This window comes from Lipotes vexillifer, unplaced genomic scaffold (assembly GCF_000442215.2).
Source record: "Lipotes vexillifer unplaced genomic scaffold, Lipotes_vexillifer_v1.1 scaffold1484, whole genome shotgun sequence".
Lineage (NCBI taxonomy): Eukaryota > Metazoa > Chordata > Mammalia > Artiodactyla > Lipotidae > Lipotes > Lipotes vexillifer.
This window is the reverse complement of record NW_006798010.1, coordinates 641,595-665,099: the sequence shown is the minus strand read 5'-3', so window position 1 is coordinate 665,099 and position 23,505 is coordinate 641,595. Positions and strand designations below refer to the sequence as shown.

General features: G+C 44.3%; 1 protein-coding gene and 1 non-coding gene across 2 annotated transcripts in view; one reads left to right on the top strand and one right to left on the bottom strand.

Annotated features, from left to right (window-relative positions):
• The window catches only part of TBC1D2B (TBC1 domain family member 2B), an 84,018-nt gene that overhangs the window by 38,785 nt on the left and 21,728 nt on the right, over window positions 1–23,505 (top strand). Inside the window, 5 exon segments of the mRNA XM_007470032.1 lie at window positions 12,413–12,576; window positions 15,392–15,624; window positions 16,323–16,463; window positions 16,465–16,671; window positions 22,434–22,544. Coding sequence (XP_007470094.1) covers window positions 12,413–12,576; window positions 15,392–15,624; window positions 16,323–16,463; window positions 16,465–16,671; window positions 22,434–22,544 — 856 coding nt within the window.
• TRNAG-CCC (transfer RNA glycine (anticodon CCC)) lies at window positions 4,454–4,526 on the bottom strand. Its single transcript has one exon. It is a non-coding gene; the product is annotated as a tRNA-Gly (tRNA).

The window sequence follows — 23,505 nt, the reverse complement described above, 5'->3', positions numbered from 1 at the left end:
TCAGTAGTCATGGCACACAGGCTCAGTAGTTGTGGCTCATGGGCTCTAGAGGGCAGGCTCCATAGTTGTGGCACATGGGCTTAGCTGCTCCGTGGCTCGTGGGATCTTCCTGGACCAGGGCTCGAACCCGTGTCCCCTGCATTGGCAGGCGGATTCTTAACCACTGCGCCTCCAGGGAAGCCCCTTAAGGGATAACTGGATGCTTGTCTGCTGTGCTTTTATTGTGTTTATCAATACACTTGAAACTCTCTTAACCAGCTTCCATTCCACTAGCTCCCCTATTTAACTGACATTCTAAATTCCCTCTATAGAGCTGTGGTCCACAATGACCGCACGAGACTAATGGGCTACTGCAGGGCACCCTGTGCCTCTGCTCCCACCAGCCACCTGCAAACTTACCAATAGTCGGCTGAATTGTTCCTAACTAGTTGTACTTGTTCTTGTAATTACATAATTCAGTGAACTACTTAGTAAACCCATAACATATTAAAATGAAACGTTTTTTCTGTGAAAAGTAAGTTGAACGCTTCGGGGAAATTTGATAAAGGTGAGTCACTAAAAGCCTGCCAGGATGTGGGTGGCACAGTTGTGAAAGATAGGAAAAAAAAAACTGTTCAAAACCTATAAAGATTCTATACTTAGATTGTTTCACAACTGTAAGTCCCCATTCTACTTTTTAAAAAGAAGCGAAACAAATTTGGAAAAGTTAGATGATGTCTTATGGGTGTGATTTATCCAAAAAAGATACCAGGGAACTGTGGTCAGTAACCTCAGACTCAAGAAGAAGCCTTGGCTGGCCTACATCAGCAGGCTGCCACATCAGCACACACTTTTCTTGTGCCTTTATAGGTACATGTGTTTAAGTTACTGTTAAATGGTTTCCTGCTTTAACCAACATTTTCATTAGTCTACTAACAGTCCAGATCACTTCAGATAAAAGAATTCAGGTAAAAGCTCTCATGTGCAGTTCTGGCTGGTCCATGTGTGAGTGTGCATGCTTGGGGGTGGGAGTGGGAGTGTGTGCCCTGGAGGCCGTGCAGAGTTTGAACAAGATGGGTAGGCGTGGGAGGTGTGCTTAGGCTGCAGCAGTGCTGCAGGTTATGTGATGGCAATGAGCATTGCCCTGTGGTTCTGTGGGCCTGGACTGGGAGTCCATTGCCAGGTGCTCAGCCATGCCTGACATGTGGCCGGCAGCTCCCAGGGTCTAGCTCTACCTCTGCTCAGGAGTGGGGTCACGCCGTGGCTAGTGCTTTCTGTAGTCAGCCTGGGTTTTGGAATCACAGTCCTGTTACTCATTAGCTGTGTGATGTTGAGCCAGTAACTTAACTTCTCTGAGCTTTATATTCTCCATTAGTAAATTGGCGTGTGTGTGTGTGTGTGTGTGTGTGTGTGAATACCCTTCCCCAGTGGGTGGGTGTGTTAGGGTTATAAATAAGAACTGCCTAGCTCAGTGTCTAACTCACTGTAAGTGCTCAGTAAAAAGCGGTCACATGATCCAGTCCTGTTGGTATTGCTGCCACTGTTGTTACCCTGCCTCCACTGAGCCAGTAAGTGAAGTGGATCTTTACTTTATTATCCATAAATAAAGTAGAGGGTGCCTTTCTGGAGGATGGGTGTGAAGACCGGGGTGACTGGGAAGGTGTGCTTATCTTGGGCTTGCCTCTGATAGGTCTTCTGCTAGCCGCTGACCTGCTCTGACCCTTTATTTTTTGCTTCCCTCTTGACCCCTCAGGCCAGGTATAGTTATTTGTGTGCATGGCTGGTGTTCTCAGGAGACTGTTCTGGTTTTGCTGGCTAGGACCATGCCTGGTGGCTCATCCCCCGTTTGTAGCAGAGGGTGCGGCCCAGACCAAAGCAGGCAGATAGTTGGTGAATTTGGGGGAAGTCGTTCATGCCCAGTAACTGTAACATGGTATTTATTTGTGGTTTCCCTTGTAAGGCATAGCTCTGTCTATACCAAGACAGAATTTAGTCACCATGCTACTGCCCCACGCTGATGTTTTAAAGCCAAGCCTCCTGGAGAGGGAAGCATGAAGGAAGGTGACCGGCTTCCTGGCTGGCAGAGTTTCAGTGATTGCGGGAGTTGGCTGGGCTTTCTGCACCTTGCTGCATTAGTGCCCAGTCCTCTCTGACAGCTCCTTGGGGAGCAAGGGTCGTGCTCAGCAGCTCGGTCCCAGCAGTCCTTTCCACCTCCACTGGCCACACACTTCTGGGGGCCCACGAATCAGAAGGGCCACGGTTGCGTGACACCGCTCCATGAAAATTGCTGCCGTGGTGAGAGGAGCGATGGCTTTGGCTTATAACCCTGGCTGGGATGTGTGGTCATCCTAGTCAGCATGGGAAACAGGCTCAGAGAACTTTGGTGCCTTGTTCAGGGCCACCGAGGGAGAGAGTAGTTAGTTGGCCCACGTCTGCCATTGTATTTAGAGCTGGGGGCTGGGAAGGGGAAGCTGCCTGCACCCTATACTGTCTGCCGGTCCTGGCCCACCTATGGCAGGGGCCCTATACTCTCAGTGACCCAAATCGGTTCTTGCCACTAGCTCAAGCCTTTCGGGAGGCGTCTCATTGCCTTAGGCCGCAGGCTACGCTGCTGAACGTGGCATTAGAGGGCCAGTGGGCTCATCTCCCCTATCTCAGGCCTGCTTGGCCTCTTTCAGTTCTTCAAACACACTGGTCAGGCTGACCTTTTGCTCGGAGGGCTCTCTCCTCCTGGTGACTCCCGGTCACCCTTCAGGGGAGCCTCGTTCCGCCCACCCCCCTGCTTTTCCTTCACAGCCCTTACTACCACTTGGAATGATTCTGTTTCTTTGTATTCTTGTCTGTGGTCCACCTCCCTGGTGGGGCTGGGGGCTCCATGGGGGGCAGGGACCCTGTCTGTCCTGGCTGGGTGTGTCCCCAGTACCTCACATGGTACTTGGCATGTGGTGGGTGTCTGGAGCCTGCTTGAGGAAGGAATGATGAGCGAAGGGCTCCTTCCCAGGGCAGAAGCACTCTGTTCCTGCTGCTTGGGGTTTGTCTGTCCTCACCCTGTGCACATGTGCGGGTGGCACTGTCCACACCCTCCTGCCAGGGGCTGCAGTTCCGTGGGTGCTGTCTTTGCTATTTGGCCTCCTGGGGAGGGGTTTCCTTCTAATGAAGTGTTGTTCACCTTCTTGACTGGGAACCCACAGCAAATAATATACATTCATACATAAATGTATACTGTTTGTAAGCACACAAAACTAAAACAGAAATTTCATACAATTATTTATTTATTTATTTATTTATTTATTTATTTATTTTGTGGTACACGGGCCTCTCACTGTTGTGGCCTCTCCCGTTGCGGAGCACAGGCTCCGGACGCGCAGGCTCAGCGGCCATGGCTCACGGGCCCAGCCACTCCGCGGCACGTGGGATCCTCCCGGACCAGGGCACGAACCCATGTCCCCTGCATTGGCAGGCGGACTCTCAACCACTGCGCCGCCAGGGAAGCCCTTTCACACGATTTTAACTGTTATATCTAGTAAAGCTGAGTACTAACTTCTCTTCCAATGTATTAAAAAAATTCCCATCATGACCCTCGAAATTGATTTCATGGCTCTTTAATTCTATCTCCTGGCCCACTAATGGGTTGCCACCCATAGTTTAAGAAGCACTGCTTGGAAGGCTGCCTCTGGTTGTGAGCCTGGCTCCACCCCCACCCCCACCCTAGTCATCTTTGCATCTTCCTCTCCCCCCTCCTCTGTGGCCTGGGTGCTCCATTGGATAAGAGGTAGTCCCTCCCTGCCTTTGAGGTACTTAGAGTCCTCAGGGGAGACAGACAGGCAGGTAAGGAGTCCTGTCATAAGGCACTGTAGGGTGCAGTTGAGGGCTGAACCCAGCATGTCATGCCTCCCCGGGTGCACTGAGGTGGTGGTCGGGGAGAAGGTTGGGGAGGGCAGGCTGTGCTGTGGAGGATGAGGTGGGACCTGCCAAAGGGAAAGGTAAGTACAGAGACTCACCTATGCAAAGGTGTGGAAGTCAGAACAGGGTTTCATGAGTTCACAGATTCACGTGCTGGGAGCTTAGGGTGCTGGGTGGAGGTGATGATCAAGCAGTTGCTGAAGAGGCCGGGAGGCCCAGGGTGAAGGGATGGGGTAATGTCTGTCCTTTGGGCAACAGGAAGCCGGTAGAGCTGTACCTGCCTGGAAATTCTATGATGAGATTAGTTTTACTTTGATTCTTTTTTTTTCTTTTGAGACAGTGCACATTTTATTAGATGTGTGTTCTTTAGAATAAGTGGACTCATCATCCACATTAAATGTATAGGATATTTTGGAAAGGGCCTTTCTTTCTTTTTTTAAAAAAAAATATTTATTTATTTATTAAGGCTGCCCGGGTCTTAGTTGTGGCACACGGGATCTTCGTTGTGGCATGAAGGATCTTTAGTTGCGGCATGAGGACTTCTTAGTTGTGGCATGCGTGTGGGATCTAGTTCCCCAACCAGGGATCGAACCTGAGCCCCCTGCATTGGGAGTACAGAATCTTACCCACTGGACCACCAGGGAAGTCCCTGGAAAGGGCCTTTCTGATGGTACTTCTTTCCCATTATGTCAACAATAAATATATTTTAACTTGAGATATAATGCTCCAAACTTGAATGCCTGTTGAAATACGGACTGTAACAAAAAGTAGTCTTGGGCCTCCCTGGTGGTGCAGTGGTTGAGAGTCCGCCTGCCGATGCAGGGGATACGGGTTCATGCCCCGGTCCGGGAGGATCCCACATGCCGCGGAGCCATGGCCGCTGAGCTTGCGCGTCCGGCAAGGGGAGAGGCCACGACAGGGAGAGGCCCACGTATTGCAAAAAAAAAAAAGTAGTCTTGCAAAGCCCATGGTTCGAAGGGCAGTAGCTTATTGGAGAGTGGTTGTGTTCATTTGCTCTGGCTGCTGTAACAAATTACCATAAACTTGGTGGGTTAAAACAACATAAATTCATTCTCTTAGAGTTCTGGAGGCCAGAAGTCCAAATCAGTCTCACTGCGCTAAAGTCAAGGTGTCAGCTGGACTGGTTCCTTCTGGAGGCTCCAGGTGGGAATGCGTCCCTGGCCTCTTCCAGCTCCTGGTGGCTGTCAGCATTCCTCAGCCCGTGGCCGCATCACTCTAATCTGCCTCCCCAGTCACGTCACTTGCTCCCCTTCTTATAGTGATATCTTCCTCTGCCTCTCTCTTATAAGGACACTCGTGATGACATTTAGGGCCCTCTCAGATCATCCAGGGTCATCTCTCCATCTCAAGATCTTAATATAATCACATCTGCAAGTCCCTTTTGGTTATTTCTCCTTTTTTTAATCATTTCAAATAACATTGTCCTGGTATCCCTGTACATACGTCTCCATGTCCTTGTGAGAATCTATCTGAAGAATTGACGTGTGCGAGAGGAGACACTGCATCATCTTTATTAGGGTAGCTATTGCCAATCAGAGCCCCCCCCGCCCCCACTTTTTGTTGCTCTTGACAGAGCTTGTAGTTAGGAGGGATGGAGCTGATTGGCTGCCCTGGAGGTAGCCTGCTCTCCTTCTGCCCCTGTCTTCCTGTCACGTACAAGGTAGTAGCGGAGGCCAAAACTTGGCTGGGCAGGGTGTTTGTAGAGCTGTGAGCTCTTGAAGGATTTAATGGGGCATTTTCCAGCCATTCTGTCAACTTCTAAAACTCTAGCTGATTATCAGAGTTGAAATGAATGTTGAAAAAATTATTACTGTTTTAGGTGGACATTTTAAACTGTATGTAGAGAAATTGAACTGAAATTTGTAAACCTAGAAACAGGTTTTCTTATTAATTATATAGATTGCTGGTATTTGGTTTGTTTGTTTTTAAATTTTCATCGGAGTATTTACAATGAAGTAGGATTTACAATGTTGTTGCTGGTGTTTGTTTTTAAAAGTTCAGCCTGAACACTGCAGCTGTCAAGGTGACATTTGGCTGCCTGGTGGTCTCCTGCTTTTCACTTCAGATCACAGTAGCTGAGTGTTTATTGAACAAAAAAACAGCTGGCACCTAGCACCGTGCCTGGAAGGACACAGAAGTTGCTCTCAAAGGTTTGTCAGATGACATTGGGTTCTTTAAAGGGCAAGCACTGTATGAGAACGGCCTCGAGCATCAGTCAGCAGAACCCCATTTAAACTGGCAGTGAATTCTAATTAGTGCACAGGCAGGACACCTGGTCAGTGCAGAGGCCTCTGCTGACCAGAGCGGATAGGACGAGTGGTTTGAGAAGCGTATACTTTACCGACCCCCATGTTGCACAGTCACAGAATTCGGTTTTACCACTAAGATCTAAAGCAGGGATTGGCTCTATAGTGTTTCAGCTTAAAGAGGTTTTCGCTTTGAGCCAGATCTGGTTTCTTCATCACCTAAGGCTTGGCAGGTGGTACCTCCCCCAACCAAGGCTCAGTCCCTCAGCCACAGGTGAGAGCATGGCATTTGTGCAGGTGGGCCTCGTGACAAGGCAGGGCTGGCAAGACCATGTTGGGGAGAGGAGGGCATGTGGAAGTTCTGAGTCATTTAAGTTGCTGTTCTCTCTCCCCAGGCATGTTCTGTTCTTCCCTGTTCTCTCATTCCTCCCTCCTGTATCCACCATTTAAGGACCAGGGCTGAGTAGCACAGTTTGAAGGCTCCGGCAAATGGCAAGGAGAATTTAACTCCTCAAATTGATGGTGGTGGTAGTAACATGCCACATGTGAGTGAAGGCTGCTGTGAGACCCTGGCCATAAGTGGGGCAACTGAAATTTTATAGTGTAGTGGGTCCAGTGTACTCAGCTAATTGTATCAAAGAAATGAGCAAAAGTATATGGAGCATTTGTGAAAGTTTCTTTTTTTCCTGAGCAACTATTTTGAAATAGCTTTCTCCACAATTCTGTAATTTTTATAAAATCAGACTTTACTTCAACATTGCTCATTGGGTTATAGTGGGGATTTTACTAGCATTCCTCTATGCAGTACTCTGGGAAGATGTGTAGCATGGTTGCCAGGCACTAGAAGAGACTTAGGAGATAAACAGTACATGTAACAAGCTCTACATTGTTTGTTTGCCAGTTCACTCTTGGTCCCAGTAAATAAACCATAAGAAAACTTTTAGCAGGTGTAAACATAAGCAGGTATAATTGCCAGGTTCCTGGTGACTCCTTGTTAAAACAGAGTGATGGGAACATAAATGTTTTAGGTAATTTCTCTGCATTCTTCTAAATTCTTAAAGCACTTTAATGAAATTCAAATAAAGCAAAAAAAATCATGCTTTCAAAAACATAAAACACTGAAAATGACTATTTTACATGAGAATGTCATCTGATTCACACTAGAGATGAAGCTACCTTTTCATCCCCTACCTTTAATCTACCTCAGGAAAACTCCAAATGATGCACAATTCTTCCTCTTCTATATTTGTTTTTCTTTATTTTTAAATATTTCCTTGTTTATTTGGTTGCGCTGGGTCTTAGTTGCAGCATGTGGGCTCCTTAGTTGTGGCTCGCCGGCTCCTTAGTTGCAGCATGTGGGCTCCTTAGTGGTGGCTTATGGTCTCCTTAGTTGCAGCACGTGGGCTCCTTAGTTGCGGCTCATGGGCTCCTTCGTTGTGGCATGCAAACTCTTAGTTGTGGCATGCATGCAGGATCTAGTTCTCTGACCAGGGATTGAACCCGGGCTCCCTGCACTGGGAGCGCAGAGTCTTATCCACTGCACCACCAGGGAAGTCCCTGTTTCTTTATTTTAATAACCTTACTGAAGTATAATTTATCTATGTTAGGTGTGCAGGCTGATGGAGTTTAGAGATTATACATAGTCATGTAAACACCTCCATAATCAAGATATAGAGCATTTCCACCACCTAAAGTTTCCCTCATGCCCCTTTGCATGAAATGTTTAAGAATTTCGTATATATGGAATCATACTGTATTTGTATGTCTTCTTTCATTTAGCATCATCTTTTTGAGACTCATTTATTTTGTTGAGTGTTTTCATATCTCATTCCTTTTTTATTCCTTAATAGTATGCAGCAAGTATGGATATATCACAGTTTGGTTTTCCATTCACCAGTTGACAGATTTTTGGTTGATATCCAGTTCATGGCTGTTATGAATAATGCTTGCTCTGAGCATTCACATCCAAGTCCTACATGTAGACATGTTTTCATTTCTTTTGGGTAAATATGTGGGATTGGGATTGCTGAGCTGTTTAGTTAAGTGTATATTCAACTTGATAACATACTGCCCTACTGTCCTCCAGGTGGCTGCCCCATTCTGTGTTCCCATTAGCAGTACCTGACTGTTGCAGTTGCTCCACATCCTTCCTGACACTTGGTACACTTGGACACTTGCTGGTGTTTTTAACTTTAGCCATTGTGGTGGATGTGGTTCATTTTGGTTTTAAGTTGCATTTGCCTGATAATTAATAACGTTGAGTATCTTTTCATGTACTTGTTGGCCATCTGTATATCTTTGGAGAAATGACTGTTCAAGTCCTTCACCCACTTTTAAATTGAATTGTTTATTCTCTTATTATTGAGTTGTAAGTGTTGTAAGAGTGCTTTATATTTTCTGAATACAAGCCTTTTGTCAGATATAGGTTTTGCAAATATTTTTCCAAGAAGAACTTTTAAATCTTGATAAAGTTCCTTTATCATTTTAATCTGTTACAGATTGTGCTTTTTGTGTTCTGTGTAGGAAATCTTTGCTTAACCCAACGTCACAAATATTTTCTTCCCTGTTTTCTTCCAGAAGCTTAATGGTTTTAATTCTTACTCATTTATATATTTTAAGTTAATTTTTATGTATTATGTGAAGTAAGGGTTGAAGTTCATTTTTTCCCATACAGATAACCAGTTGTAGTACCACTTTTTGAAAAGACTATCTTTTCCCCATTGAATTTCTTGGTACCCTTGTTGAACATCAGTTCACATTATTACATGCTTAACATTGCCCCATGGCTCGTTGATTCTTCCTTCGTCTTCTCTCTGTTTTATTTTGGATAGTTTCTATTGCACTGTCATCAAGTTCACTCATCTTTCCTTCTGCAATATCTCATCTGCTATTAATCCCATCTAGTGTATTTTCATCATAGACATTGTAGTTTTATCCCTAGGTTATTATTTTTTTTTTTGCGGTACTCGGGCCTCTCACTGCTGTGGCCTCTCCTGTCACGGAGCACAGGCTCCAGATGTGCAGGCTCTGCGGCCGTGGCTCACGGGCCCAGCCGCTCCGCGGCATGGGGGATCTTCCCAGACCGGGGCACAAACCCGTGTCCCCTGCATTGGCAGGCGGACTCTCAACCACTGCGCCACCAGGGAAGCCCCCTAGGTTATTTTTAATTGAAGTATAGTTGATTTACAATGTTATGTTAGTTTCAGGTATACAGCAGAGTGATTCAGTTATATATTCTTTTTCAGATTCTTTTCTATTATATGTTATTACAAGATATTGAATATAGTTCCCTGTGCTGTATAGTAGGTCCTCGTTGTTAATTTTATAATAGTAGTGTGTATACGTTAATCCCAAACTCCTAATTTAGTGCTCCCCATCCCCTTCCCCCTTTGTAACCATAAATTTGCTTACCATAAGTTTGCCTTCTATGTCTGTGAGTCTGTTTCTATTTCATAGGTAAGTTCATTTGTGTCAGTTTCTTCCGTTCAACATATAAATGATATCATATGATATTTGTCTTTCTCTGCCTGACTTACTTCAGTTAGTATGATAATCTCTAGGTCCAAACATGTTGCTGCAAATGGCAGTGTTTCATTCTTTTTTATGGCCGAGTAATATTCCATTGTATATATGTACCACCTCTTCTTTAACCATTCATCTGTCGACAGGCATTTAGGTTGCTTCCATGTCTTGGCTATTGTAAATAGTGCTGCAGTGAACATTGAGGTGCATGTATCTTTTCAAATTAGAGTTTTCGTCATTTCTGGATATATGCCCAGGAGGGGGATTGCTGGATCATATGGTAACTCTATTTTTAGTCTTTGAAGGAACCTGCATACTGTTCCCCATAGTGGCTCTACCAATTTACATTCCCATCAGCAGTGCAAGAGGGTTCCCTTTTCTCCACACCCTCTCCAGCATTTATTGTTTGTAGACTTTTTGTCGATGGCCATTCTGACTGGTGTGAGGTGATACCTCATTGTAGTTTTGATTTGCCTTGCTCTAATAATCAGCAATGTTGAGCATCTTTTCACGTGCCTGTTGGCCATCTGTATGTCTTCTTTGGAGAAATGTCTTATTTAGGTCTTCTGCCCAGTCTTTTGATTGTGTTGGGGTTTTTTTGTTTTTAAATATTGAGCTGTGTAAACTGTTTGTATATTTTGGAAGTTAATCTTTTGTTGGTTGTGTCATTTGCAAATATTTTCTCCCATTCTGTAAGTTGTCTTTTCATTTTGTTTCTGGTTTCCTTTGCTGTGTAAAAGCTTTTAAGTTTAATTAGGTACCATTTGTTTATTTTTGCTTTTGTTTCCATTACTCTAGGAGATGGATCTAAAAAATATTGCTGTGATTTATGTCAAAGAATGTTCTGCCTATGTTTTCCTCTATCTCTAGAAGTTTTGATTTGGATCTTTTTCTCACATCTTCCATATCTCTATTTAACATGTTCAGTCTTTCTTCTAGCTTCTCAAACATGGGGAAACAGTTACAGTAACTTTTAAAATCCTTGTCTACTAATTTTATTATTTTCATTTCTGAGTCTGTTTCTGTTTAGTGATTTTTCTCCTTAGAATGAGTTGTATTTTCCTACTTCCTTGCATGCCTGATAATTTTTTATTGCATGCCCGATATTATGAGTTTTACCTTTCTGGGTGCTAGATTTCTGTGTGTGTTCCTGTACATATATTCTTAAGCTTTGCTCTGGGATGTAGTTTAATTACTCAGAAACAGTTTGATACTTTTGAAGTTCACTTTTAAGCTTTTTTAGGTAGTATGAGAGCAGGCTTTAGTCTAGGGATAATGTCAGTTACCTTTTTCCAAGTACCAGTCTACCATACTCCATGACGTGTGAGGTTTTCCACTCTGACCGGTGGGACTAGACACTATTGTGTGAGCAGAGGGATGGTTCTTTCCCCATTCTTGGATAGCTTTCTTACACACAAGCCTGATAGTACTCATCTGGAGACTTGGGAACCCTCTGATGTTTCTGCAGCCCTCCATACAGCTCTCTCCTCTCCAGTACTGTGCCCTGTGAACTCCACCTGCCTTGGGATTCCCAGCTGTCTTATCAGTTCGTGGGAGAGCTCCACCTGGTTCCCCCTGCCTGTACCATGGCCTGGAAAGTGTCTAGGCAGTAAGCTTGGGCAGGGGTGGGGCTTACCTCGTTTGTTTTCCACCTCTCAGGGATCACTGCCCGGTGTAGCCTGATGTCCAATATCTGAAAGTCATTGTTTCCTGTATTTTGTTCAGTTTTTCAGTTGTTTCAGATGACTGTAAATCCAGTCCCTCCTAGTCCATCTTCACTGGAAGTAGAAATCCCAACCTAGTTTTGAAAAGTTTTAATGAAATAACTTTAGCACACAGGCAAGTGTAAAGTATAGAAAATTGATTACCTGGGTAACCACTACTAAAGTATATAATTTTGTCATATTTCTGCTGCACTTTTTAAAACACAAACTAAAACGTTACAGATATGGTTCAAATCCTTTCTTGTCTCCATGATCCCATTCTTTTCTTGCCCTTCACAGGAGTAACCAGTGTTCTGTATTTGATAATTATCATTCTTGTGTGGATTTTTAAGTTGTACTACATATGTGTGTATCTATAAATGATATCTATTAATAGTATTATCTTGAAGATTTAAACAATTATCATGTTGTACATGTTATTCTTCAATTTTCTGTCTTTTCTTATTCAGCATTTAAAAAATATTTGCCCATATGATCCATGTAGCTTTAGATAGAATGTACATTCCACAAGGACAGGAATATTTGTTCACTAGCATATCCCAAACATTTAGAACAGTGCCTGTCACGTTGTAGGCACTTAATTAATATTTGTTGAATGAATGAATTCACTTTAAGTGATGTATAGTATTTGATCGTATGAATATGCTACAGTTTATTTGTCTGTTCTCTTGTCAATAGATGTTTAGGTTGTTGGGGTTTTTTGCTAATATGACTAGTGCTGCAGTGGATGTTCTTGTTTGTGTCTCCTTGTGCACATGTTGAAGAATGTAAGAAATGCTGGGTCGCTGGGTCTTAGGGCAAGAACTTTTTCAACTTATCTGTATGTTGCTGAATTGTTCTCCATGGTAATAGTTCCAATTTGTACTCCCAGCAGCAGTGTATGAGAGTTCTCATTTCTCCATATCCTCACCAACACTTGCTATTATCAGAGTTCAGTCTTTGCCAAGCGTATGTATGTGACATTACGTTTTGCTTTACCATTTTAAAAAAGATAAACCATTTCATTTTTCCCAATAGAAATTCAATGTCTTCTTTTCGTCCTGGGAGAGGGCATAACGACAGTCGGAGGAGTGTGTTTTACACCAGTGAAGAGTGGGAGCTTTTAGAGCCAAGCCCTAAGGACCTGGAGGAGTCCATGGTACAGGAAGAAAGGAAGAAGCAGATCCCTGAAGGAAACAAAGGTATGGATGTGGTTCCCGCTGTCTTTCATTCTCTCCGCTGCCATCTGTTAACCACTGGTGATGTGGGAGACCCTTTGGTAGCAGGTATCACTGGGAACATGAGACCCAACGGGAGTTGTGTTCTCTTTGTGGGAAATAAAACCTAAAGGCTTGAAAATGAGATGTCACAAGAAATAAATAACTGTCCAATCCTGTGGTTCTGCAACTTTTTCAGGAGATAGAAGATCTGGAAGTCATGGTGCTCTTTACAGAAATACTGATTTAAAGAAAACTAAAACCTTTTATTTATAGAAATTTGTTAATGCACACACAAGTAGAAGCTGTAGTGTCACATTCCACAGTTTTGAACTTATGGCCTCTCTTTTTTCCTCTGTATCTCCTCTGAGCTCCTGCCCCTCCTGACACCCACCACCAGCTGGGTTATTTTAAAGGAAGTTCTAGATATTAATCCTTTGCATCTGTAAACATTTTAGTATGTATCCCCAAGAGATGACTCTTTAAAAGAACCAGAGCTTCATCGTTATACCTAAAACACTTACAGTAAATCCTTCCTGTCTACTTCCCCAGTTGTTCCATAAATGTCTGCTCGCAGTTGACATGAGCAAATGAGGGGCTAACAGGCCCCCAAGTGTGTTTAGTTGTGTGTCTTCTTGGGTCTCTTTCAGTCTGAACAGCTCTCTGTTTGTTTTTTGTCTTCCGTTTCCCTTGCCACGCCTGTTGAAGAAACAGGGTCTACATGTCAAGGAATTGCCCACATTCTGGATTTTGTTAATTATGTTTTTGCGGGGTCACAGAATATGCTCCTCCATCCCTGTATTTCCTATACACTTGTCGCTAGAGTAGAGGCCTGCCCAGATTCAGGGTTGACTTTTAATTATGACAAGAATATTTTGGGGTGGGCTGGGGGCTAGGGATGCTGTGTATTTCTTGTTGCATCACATCTGGAACCACATCATATCTGGTTTTCCCTCTTTTTGTGATATTAAGGTCAATCAGGATTTAGGGTGTCAGCCTGACCCGTTCATACATCTCTCCATTGGCATTTTGCCTAATGCGTTAAGCAGCCCTTCATGATCCTACATCCATTGATCCGTTGAGGGAATATTGATGTTTTAAATGTAAAATAACAGTAAATAATTTTGAAATTCTGCCTTATCCTTCATTCTGGCACGAGCTGGCAGGATTAGGAGGCAGGATTTTAGGAAGTCTTTACTGAGAGCACATATTTACTGAAGGTAATATTTTTTTCTGTCCCCTGGGAAGGGACCACATGACTTGCTTTGGTGGGGAGTTTACTTGTGATCCCCAGGATGGTAGCATGGAACCCTAAGGTCCAGTGTGACGTGGTGAAGATGTGGGTCACGTGCCTCATGACCCAGCACGTGGCACAGCCAGCGGGGCACCCAGGAGAGGGGCTCATTGTCAACTGGGAAGGCCTTCTGAGGAACAGGGATTTGTGTTGGGGATTTGGATTGTTGGAGGTAAACATTGTTGGCTCTGACTTCCCCATAGAGACTCTAAGAATGAAATGGAAGGGTGAATGGTAGCAAGATTGAGAAGGAAGAATCAGTAAGGCTTAGTGACTCGTGTGGGGCAAGAAACTCCCAACACCCCTGGACAGCAGCTTCTTGTCTGGGAGCAGCCTTCTCAGCCTCTGCCCAGCCCCTGATCCCTTTGAGAGGGAGCCTGTGTGGAAGACACGGAGGGACAAGGATGTCTCTGGATTTTTATCTTGATGATTCATGGATATTTCCTGTAACGGCTCCAAGAATCAGCCTGCCAGCTTCTTGTCCATGTCATTCATGGGAAGTAAGCTAATCTTCATACACACAGAAAAGTCCCCCAATCAGAAATGTATAGCTCAGTGGATTTTCACTAAGTGAGCATATCCATGTAGCCAGCACTTACTTGAAGAAACAGGACAGTACCAGGAGTCACAGCCTCTATCCCCAAACCCCTTCTAGTCACTACCTCACCTCCCACCCCCACCCCTGAAACCACTGTCCTGACTCCTAACATCATAGAATTGTTTTGCCTGTTTTCTAAAGTTATATAAATGGAATCTATATAGTATGTACTCTCCTCTTTATATTTTTAATATATATTTGAATCCATTTATACTAAAATTTATTTGGGTCCCTCAATATTTTTAAATACTAGTTTTTAAGGAAGAGAATAAAATGTGTTTACAATTAAGAAAACATAAACTCGGGGTTTTTTTGGTTTTTTTTTTTAGTAAGGACAGATTAGCTACAAATAAGCAGCTGGGGATCCCTAGTGTATCTCTTAAGTCCTACCCTCTAACTTTGTAGATGCAGGCCCTGTCCTTACTAAGGTGCCCGGCGGAAGGGACACCTTGTGTTCAGGTTGCTGTAGGAACTTGGAGCAACCATGTTCTTCCCTGGTCTGTGTCTCTTTTCTCTTTGGTCCTCAAAGTAACTGAAATAAGAAAATAGTGATATGAACACGTAGGCTTAGAACTGATCTTTTGGAAAATAAACTTAACATTACAAAAGAATCTTGAGAGAGTTTAGTACAGTTTTGTCATAAATTCCTCATTAATACTAATGTATAGTCTGACTTTTTTCATCTGTCTTAATGCAAAAATTGTGCAAATAGAGAAAGTTTTCTTTAAAAGTGATCACATGAAAGATCATCTTTGATTTTAAGCTTGGTTATTATCAAGAATGAGGTAGGAGCAGAGAGTGACGCATGCAGAACTCCTTAGAGGATGATGGATGGAATGTTAATGTATTTTACTGGAATTTCCGAAAGGAAAATTTGACCTGAACTTAAACGTTTTGTTTTTATGTAGGAGTAACTGGCTCAGGATTTCCCTTTGATTTTGGACGTATTCCCTACAAAGGAAAACGCCCTTTGAAAGACATGATTGGATCGTATAAAAATCGCCACAGTAGTGGTGACCCTTCAGCCGAGGGGCCATCGGGCAGTGGTAGCACCAGCAAGTTGGCCTCCGAGATGCAGCTGCAGGTCCAGAGCCAGCAGGAAGAGCTGGAAAGGTTAAGGAAAGACTTATCCAGTCAGAAGGTAATTTTTCTTCCTCACATTTCTATCTCATCCCACATCAGCAGGCCACGGACCAGAGGAGCAAAACCCGGCTTTCATGTTTCTCTGACTCCATTATTTCCCAGAAGGTGCTTTTCCCCTAAGAGTTGCCACGGCCACTGACCTAGGCACTGCTGTTCTGCTTGGTCATTTTTTCATAGACATTTGAAATTCCGACGAGAGTGAAGACCCCTCAGAGTGGGTCGGGGAGGGTGTTGTTTGCACCTTGCCCACGCCTGCCCTGACGTCAAATCTCTCTGAGCATAGCTTCAGCCCAAGGCCCATGAACAGTTGTTAAATGAGTTTCCACATCCTGTTAAAACAGCAGCTTCCTTTTGAGCTGATCACACCTAATTATACTTAATTCCTCAGCAGGTCAGTGAATTTAGACCTCAGATTTTTTAATACGGGTGAACGTTTACTGGGAGCCATTGCTAATTGCTGTCTGCCTGTCCACTATTTCCTGTTTCCTATTATTGTTCTCTACAGACAGCCTTTATGGGATAAATATTTTTCCTTCTCTATTTTTGAGATCCTTCAAGAGGAAGTTGGTTATTAAAATATTTCCAGTAAAGTTTCTGCATTTGCTCAAATACCGATGGTTGCTCCATGCAGAGCTGCCATGATTTCTGCTTTTTCTCCCGCCCCTGCTCCCCGCTCCAACCTTCCCTGGCTCCCAGGAGCTCGTGCGGCTCCTGCAGCAGACGGTGCGGTCCTCCCAGTATGACAAGTACTTCACGAGCAGCCGCCTCTGTGAGGGGGTCCCACAGGACACGCTGGGGCTTCTGCACCAGAAGGACGACCAGATTCTGGGCCTCACTAGTAAGGACGCTGAAGAGCAAGGTGGGCGAGCTCAGTGAGCAGCTGGGGATGCTGATGGAGACCATCCAGGCCAAGGACGAGGTCATCATGAAGCTCTCCCGACAGCTCAGCGAGTGCGAGGGCAGCGCATCCTCTCCCACCTCCATGCCCAGCTTTCCTGTGGCCCTCCCCACAGCCAGGGACCAGCTGGAACTGGACCGACTGAAAGTAAGAGCAGGGCGTGGGCCCCTGTTATTGGGACAAGAAATCCAAAACCCGCTAACAGCCTGTCTGTTGATGTCACTCTGGAGCTGCTAGCCTCAGTGAGCTAATTTGGCATGACAGCAGAGCAGCTGTGCCTTTTTTTAAAAAAAACAAGTGTCACAGGACTTCCAGTCAGATAATTACTAGGTTTCTAAGAAGCTTCCTTGGAAAATGAAAGTCTCAGCCCGTCAGTGTCGCCATAGCTCAGAACAGTTTCAGATCTTTCCCCTCCCTTGCCTTCAGGCAGCTGCGACTTCTCTTTCTCTTTATACACGCTTAGAACTTCATTATTCCATGTAACCTACAGAGGCTGTTTCCTGCCCCCTCTGTGCGTGGATGCACACACCATCATTTGTATAGCCCGCCTCAGGACATAATGGAGGCCAGGTGAGGGAACACTGTTCCCAACAGCTAGTGTGGGGTCAGGTGGGAAAGCAGACCCTGGCTCCCAAGCACGCTGGGGAAGAGGGCCTGCCCAGAGTCAGTGCCCCCCATGCCTAAGGCAGGAGGGTCCTGACACTCAGAAGGGAGGGCAGAGCTCTCTTCCCAGTGTCCCTTTCTGGCTGGCCCTGGGGATGGGAGGCTGGTTCCTAAATGGAGGTGACTCTCCCCATCATACCTGGGGTGGTGGCCAGATGATGAGGTAGGAAGAGCATTACTGGGGGCATGGGCAGTCTGACTCTGTGCCCACGGAGAAGCGTGCTGGTCCCGAGGGGAGAGCTGAATGGCCTTGGGCCACTGTCAGTCAGGCCACAGCAAGGGTCCCAAAAGTTTTGCTGCCACCAGTTCTCGACTTGGAGAAGTTTCAGGTGGAGAAGTGTCTCCTAGGACATGAGGCATTGGGTGTAGCCCAGACCCCAGCTGACCCCACACAGTTCTGCAGCTGTCGGTCCCACCTGGCTGCAAAGTCTTCCTCACCTGGCCACCCACTTTTTGCAAATAATGTGGCACCGAGGATGTTTTGCCCCCCAAATGCAGTTTATCCTCGAAGGGCAAAGGTTTGCCACTTTTGAGGTTGTTACTGAGCCTGCTTCCTGACTAGTAGTACCTGTCATGCAGTGTCAGTAGATTGCATGCCTGATGGACATGCCTGAGCCTTAAAGATAATTCCAAAACGGAAATTAAAACACTGGAATAATGGCAACTTTGTCAGAATATGTATGTAGTCTCCCATGGTGACAACTTCTCAGTGACAGCACCCAGTAGATATATGAGGCCAGAAGGATTTATTGGTGAGAAGGACCAAAAGGGCAAAAACACCACCAAAACCCTCAATCTCATTACTTTATAATTATATCTACTACAAAAATAGCCGTGTTTAAAAAAAAAAGGTCTTGGTTAGTGTTGCCAGTAAAAGTTGGTTTTGTTTGTGTATGCAACCTAGAGTGTACTGACCCTAAATATACATCCCATCAGTGATACACATTTTAAGACCACATATTTAAGGTCAACTGAATTTTATATTTTGCAAGCACGTCTGTCTTTGTAGTGTTTGGAGAATGACACCAGGGTGTTCAGTTTCCAGGTCCCAGTGCTCGGCAGTGGGGGACGCGTGGGGAGCATGTTTTCCCGGGGAGCCGAGCCAGGGTGTGGAGGGGAGTGTGTGGCTTTGTTGTTGTGGCTCCACACAGCTCCTTTTGGAGACGACTGATGGAGCTGATCACAACTAGACTTCTCGACCTTTTCTTTTTGCAGGGTAGCAGGTGATATATTTTTTTTTCTCCAACATTTCTCAGCTTAATTTATAAAGTCTGTGGCTTCAAAATTCCACAAGAGTGAGGTTAAGTGGTGACATAGCTTATGGAGAGGCAGAAAGGTTGTTAAGGGACTTCCCTGTGACCTGTTCGTTCTGAGTGAGTCCTGCCCGGCTTGGTGACCTCATGTTTTCTGACATTGCTCTGCCTGGGCCGGATATTGCCAGGGCATCCCCTGTGCTATGCAGGAGACAGTCACATTCATGCCTCCTCTGCGGTGGCACTGGGAGAATTGGAGTGAAGAATCTCATTGTCCTTCACTTTTAGATACCGCATGGTTTCTATATTGATTTCTTCGTTTGACCCCAAATTTAAAATGTCTAGGTGGGGAAAAGAAAATTTTGTATGTGTTTTGGTGGGGGGAAGGTATCTTTTTTGTTGTTGTTACTGTTACTATTCAGTGTCTTGCTTTATAGTCAGTGTATGTGCCTGCAAAGATTTCTGCTTTTTAGAATATGCTAACATTTCTTTTTTGGTCTCATATGTGGTCACTTTCTGTTCCTGTAGTATTTTGAGGCAGGAGCACATATTGGTCTTAGGATTTTACCACCCTAGTGATTTAAATATTTTTCCCACGCTTCCTTCCAGGCCTTTTCCATGTTTACGTAATTCTTCCATTTCCTGGAGTAGATAGAATTTTGTTTCATTCAGCCTTAGAACCCAGGCACTTTCTGTATTGCTGTCATTAATGATTCCAGATTGTCCATCTTTTGACTCTGTCATCATTTACTTAATCAGCCTCTGTCTTCTTTCCTGTGATTTGTTATTTCATGAATATCTTCATGCATACAGCTTTTCCTTCTTGGGACTCTTTCATTCATTCATTCATTCAGTCAGTCAGCCATGTGCTGGGCTTTGTACTCCACACAAAGTATACAGTCTCTGTCCTCCTGGAGCTCAGAGTTTAGTTTATAAAGCACAAAAACAAAAAAGCAGAATCACAACTGTGACAAACATCAATGAGGAAGGGGATGTGTCCCAGTATGGGGTGGCGGTTTAGACTGAGCATGGGCTCTGGAGTCAGACCTGGCTGGGTTCAAACCCAGCTTTGCCACTTATGACCTCTGACCTTGGGCAGGCTGGTTCACCTCTCTGCCTCAGTGTTCATCTGTGAAATGGCGCTTACCTCATAGGGTCATAGGGTCTTGTAAGGGTTAAAAGAGGTATTCCATGTAAAGTCCTCACAGGGCACCTGGCACCTCATAGAGTCTTAACTTGCTGTGATCATCATTCTAGAGAAAGAATCCTTTTTTTAAAAAAATTTTTTGAATTTTATTATATTTATTTTTTTATACAGCAGGTTCTTATTAATCATCTGTTTTATACACATCAGTGTAGACATGTCAATCCCAATCACCCAGTTCATCACACCACCACCACCACCCCCAACTGCTTTCCCCCCTTGGTGTCCATACGTTTGTTCTCTACATCTGTGTCTCAACTTCTGCCCTGCAAACTGGTTCATCTGTACCATTCTTCTAGGCTCCACAGACATGCGTTAGTATACGATATTTCTTTTTCTCTTTCTGGCTTACTTCACTCTGTATGACAGTCTCTAGATCCATCCACGTCTCAACAAATGACTCAATTTCGTTCCTTTTTATGGCTGAGTAATATTCCATGGTATATATGTACCACAACTTCTTTATCCATTCATCTGTCAGTGGGCATTTAGGTTGCTTCCATGACCTGGCTATTGTAAATAGTGCTGCAGTGAACATTGGGGTGCATGTTTCTTTTTGAATTATGGTTTTCTCTGGGTATATGCTCAGTAGTGGGATTGCTGGATCATATGGTAATTCTATTTTTAGTTTTTTAAGGAACCTCCATACTGTTCTCCATAGTGGCTGTATCAATTTACATTCCCACCAACAGTGCAAGAGGGTTCCCTTTTTAGAGAAAGAATCCTTGAGATACATTATCAGGACTTCCTTAGACTGTAATGCAAAGTTTGACTCAAAGACACAGATGGCACACTGTGGTGTCCTGCTCCCTCGACCCACCTTGTGCTGCTCAGTCTCTGTCCGTCATGGCCCGGTGTATTCTTTAGTTGCCCTGTAGCTCACCTTCCTTCAATCAGCCTGCCTTTTAGTAACATGTTTGTTCATTGTTTCCAAATAAGAGAGCTTCAAGACGCCAGGAGAAAGGAGAACATCATGATTCTGATCAGAAAAGGAAGTCTGTGGACCTCCTTTGGGGTTTGACAGTGCCTGTCTTCAATGCTTGTCATGACATGCGGTCTTGCTGAGACTGAGAAGGTGTGATGCGTATCAGAGCTCAGGTGGGCGTCAGGGGCCAAGCACCTGGGCCAAGAGCGCAGCCGGCCTGGCTCCCAGCCCGACACTTAGTAGTTGTGCAGCCTCCCTGTGGCTCACCTCTTCACCTAGGAGATGGAGATGCCGAGAGTGGCTGCTGAGGAGTTGTGAGGTTTAAATGGGATCGAGGACCTCATGTGCCTAGCACAGGGCACCTGTAACCCCATAGCAAGTGCTCTATAGGTGTCAGCGATTAAAGGGACTGTTGGAACATTTTCAGTTCTTCTGTATTTTCAGGGGAAATTATGTGCCGCCATGGTGGCTTCTAGTTTGGAGATTGGGGCATGTCTCTGGACACATCTCTGGGGAGGGGCCATGGTCTCTGCCCTGGGACAGTACAGGAGTCAGTGCCTTTCTTGACCACCCCTGGCCTTCTCTTGGAGCTGTTGTGAACAGTTTCTCCTGTGATTGAGGGATCAGAAATACCTTGAAAACTTCAAACAGAGTAGGGGAAAAAGACATTTGTAAAAGACTGAATTTGGTAGGGAGCATTTAGAAATCACTGCCCCAGTTGTCTCGAAGGTTCCCTTTCGCTTGCCTTGCTCAGAGTGTCAAGGGCTGAAGGTTACGTATGGCACCCGCTTCTGCCAGGGCTGAACTTTTAGTTGGACTTGGCAGAACGTGTCACCAGCTTGTGATGTTCTCTTAAAAACAGAAAGTAAGTGTGGCAAAAGTTAACAATTGGCAAATTTAGGTGAAGGGTGTATTGTGTTTATTGTACTTTTCTTTCAAGGTTTTCATAAGTTTGAAATTTTTTAATGTAAAAAAGTTGAGGAACATGTTCTCTTAGGTGCCTTGTACTTTGTAGGTTATAGGTATTCATTATTAAGTGTAATTCTTTAGGTAAGGGCACTGTGTATGTGTGTGGCCTCTTCCACATAAACTGGATAAGTAAAAATGAGAATCTACAGAAAATTTGTTCAGTTTTTCTATTTAAAAAACCAAATGAATGTAAGGCATTACCTTTTGTACCCAATGAATGTGGGTAGATAAGATATTTGCATAGATTTAGGACATAAGTCCTACTTACTTTTCCTAAGGACAGGTGAGAAAAATCACCACCATTAAATAAATTTATTTCCCCATCTCCTTCATTACAGCAGTAGTCCCTGCCTACCTTCTACTGCCGAGGGTAGCCTCAAAGCTTAATCAGAAAGTGTCTAGTAATCAGCTTTCATTTCCTTAGAACTTCTTCTAACTTAGCAGGACTATTTGATTGGTGAGGCAGCAAAATATTAATTATATTGAACAGGGGTCCCCAACCCCTGGGCCACGGACTGGTATCGGTCCATGGCCTGTTAGGAACCAGGCCGCACAGCAGGAGGTGAGCAGTGGGAGAGCGAGCGAAACTTCATCTGTATTTATAGCTGTTCCCCATCGCTCACATTACCGCCTGAGCTGCACCTCCTGTCAGCATCATGGTGAGTTGTGTAATTACTTCATTATATATTGCAATGTAATAATAATAGAAATAAAGTACACAATAAATGTAAAGCGCTTGAATCGTCCCAAAGCCATCCCGCCCACCCCCCGGTCTGTGGAAAAATTGCCCTCCGTGAAACTGGTCCCTGGTGCCAAAAAGGTTGGGGACCGCTGATATAGAATAATTAATCAACATTCAACCAATGTGAATTGATGGACCTTTTTTTTGCAACAGGATAATCTACAGGGGTACAAAACGCAAAATAAATTTCTGAATAAGGAAATCTTGGAACTCTCAGCTCTACGGAGAAATGCAGAAAGAAGAGAGAGGGATCTGATGGCAAAGGTGGGTCAGGGTGGTTATATTCTATTATCTGGTGGGAGGTATGATTCAGAAACCATTTAAAAATGGACATGCTTTAAAATCAGTTCAACCCACATGCTTGGAGGGTGTGGTTATTGATACCAAATTATATTTAAAGTGTATAAAGTGCATAGCACTGTGTTTAGTTTCACTTAATGATGAAGACAAATAGAAATGTCCTGAGAGGTGGCTTTTATTCACACATATAATGAAGTTTACAGAAAAAAAATTAAATACAATTCTAAGGTTCCCCCGAATTAAGCTTATTTGGATTTTGATTTATGCTACTGAGTTGTGTGAATCAGTTTCTTATCTATAAATGGGGATGGTGAGGGTGATGCCCCCTCTGTGAACCTGATAGGGTTGGTTTGAGAGATGTGACTGTGGCGGGAAAGGGCTTTGCAGGGTGTAGAGACATCACAGACTTTCCAGTTACAATCAAATGAAGCTCAGTGACACTGTGTCAGCAGCTGTTGTATGCCTCATATACCTTTTGAACAGTCCTCAGAACATCTTCCCAAACCTTGTTCCTGCATGTTTTCCAGGGGTGTATTGGTTTGTCTGGTAAGGTAGCAGATGAGAGCTAGTTCTGGGTCACAGTGTCCTAGGAAAGTATTGATGTTGCATGGGATGGTTGCTTGGGGCTCGTGTCCAAGTGGCACTCAGCTTGACCTCAGTAATGGGTGTGTGGCCTGGTTTCTGCTGCTCACCTCAACCCTGTCCAGAACTGATATGTGTGTTGACATGCAGAGGCCTTATTACCAGTACTTCTGTGTCATACCCGCTAGAAGGAAGACGGGGCCCATGTGGGCCATTTAAATAAGACAGGTGGCCTGTGGCATAAATTCATCTCTTGTCTTTTTTTTTTTTTTTTTTTAAATCTTGGGTAAACTTGTTTTTTTTTAAACATTTTTTTTGGAGTATAATTGTTTTACAATTGTAT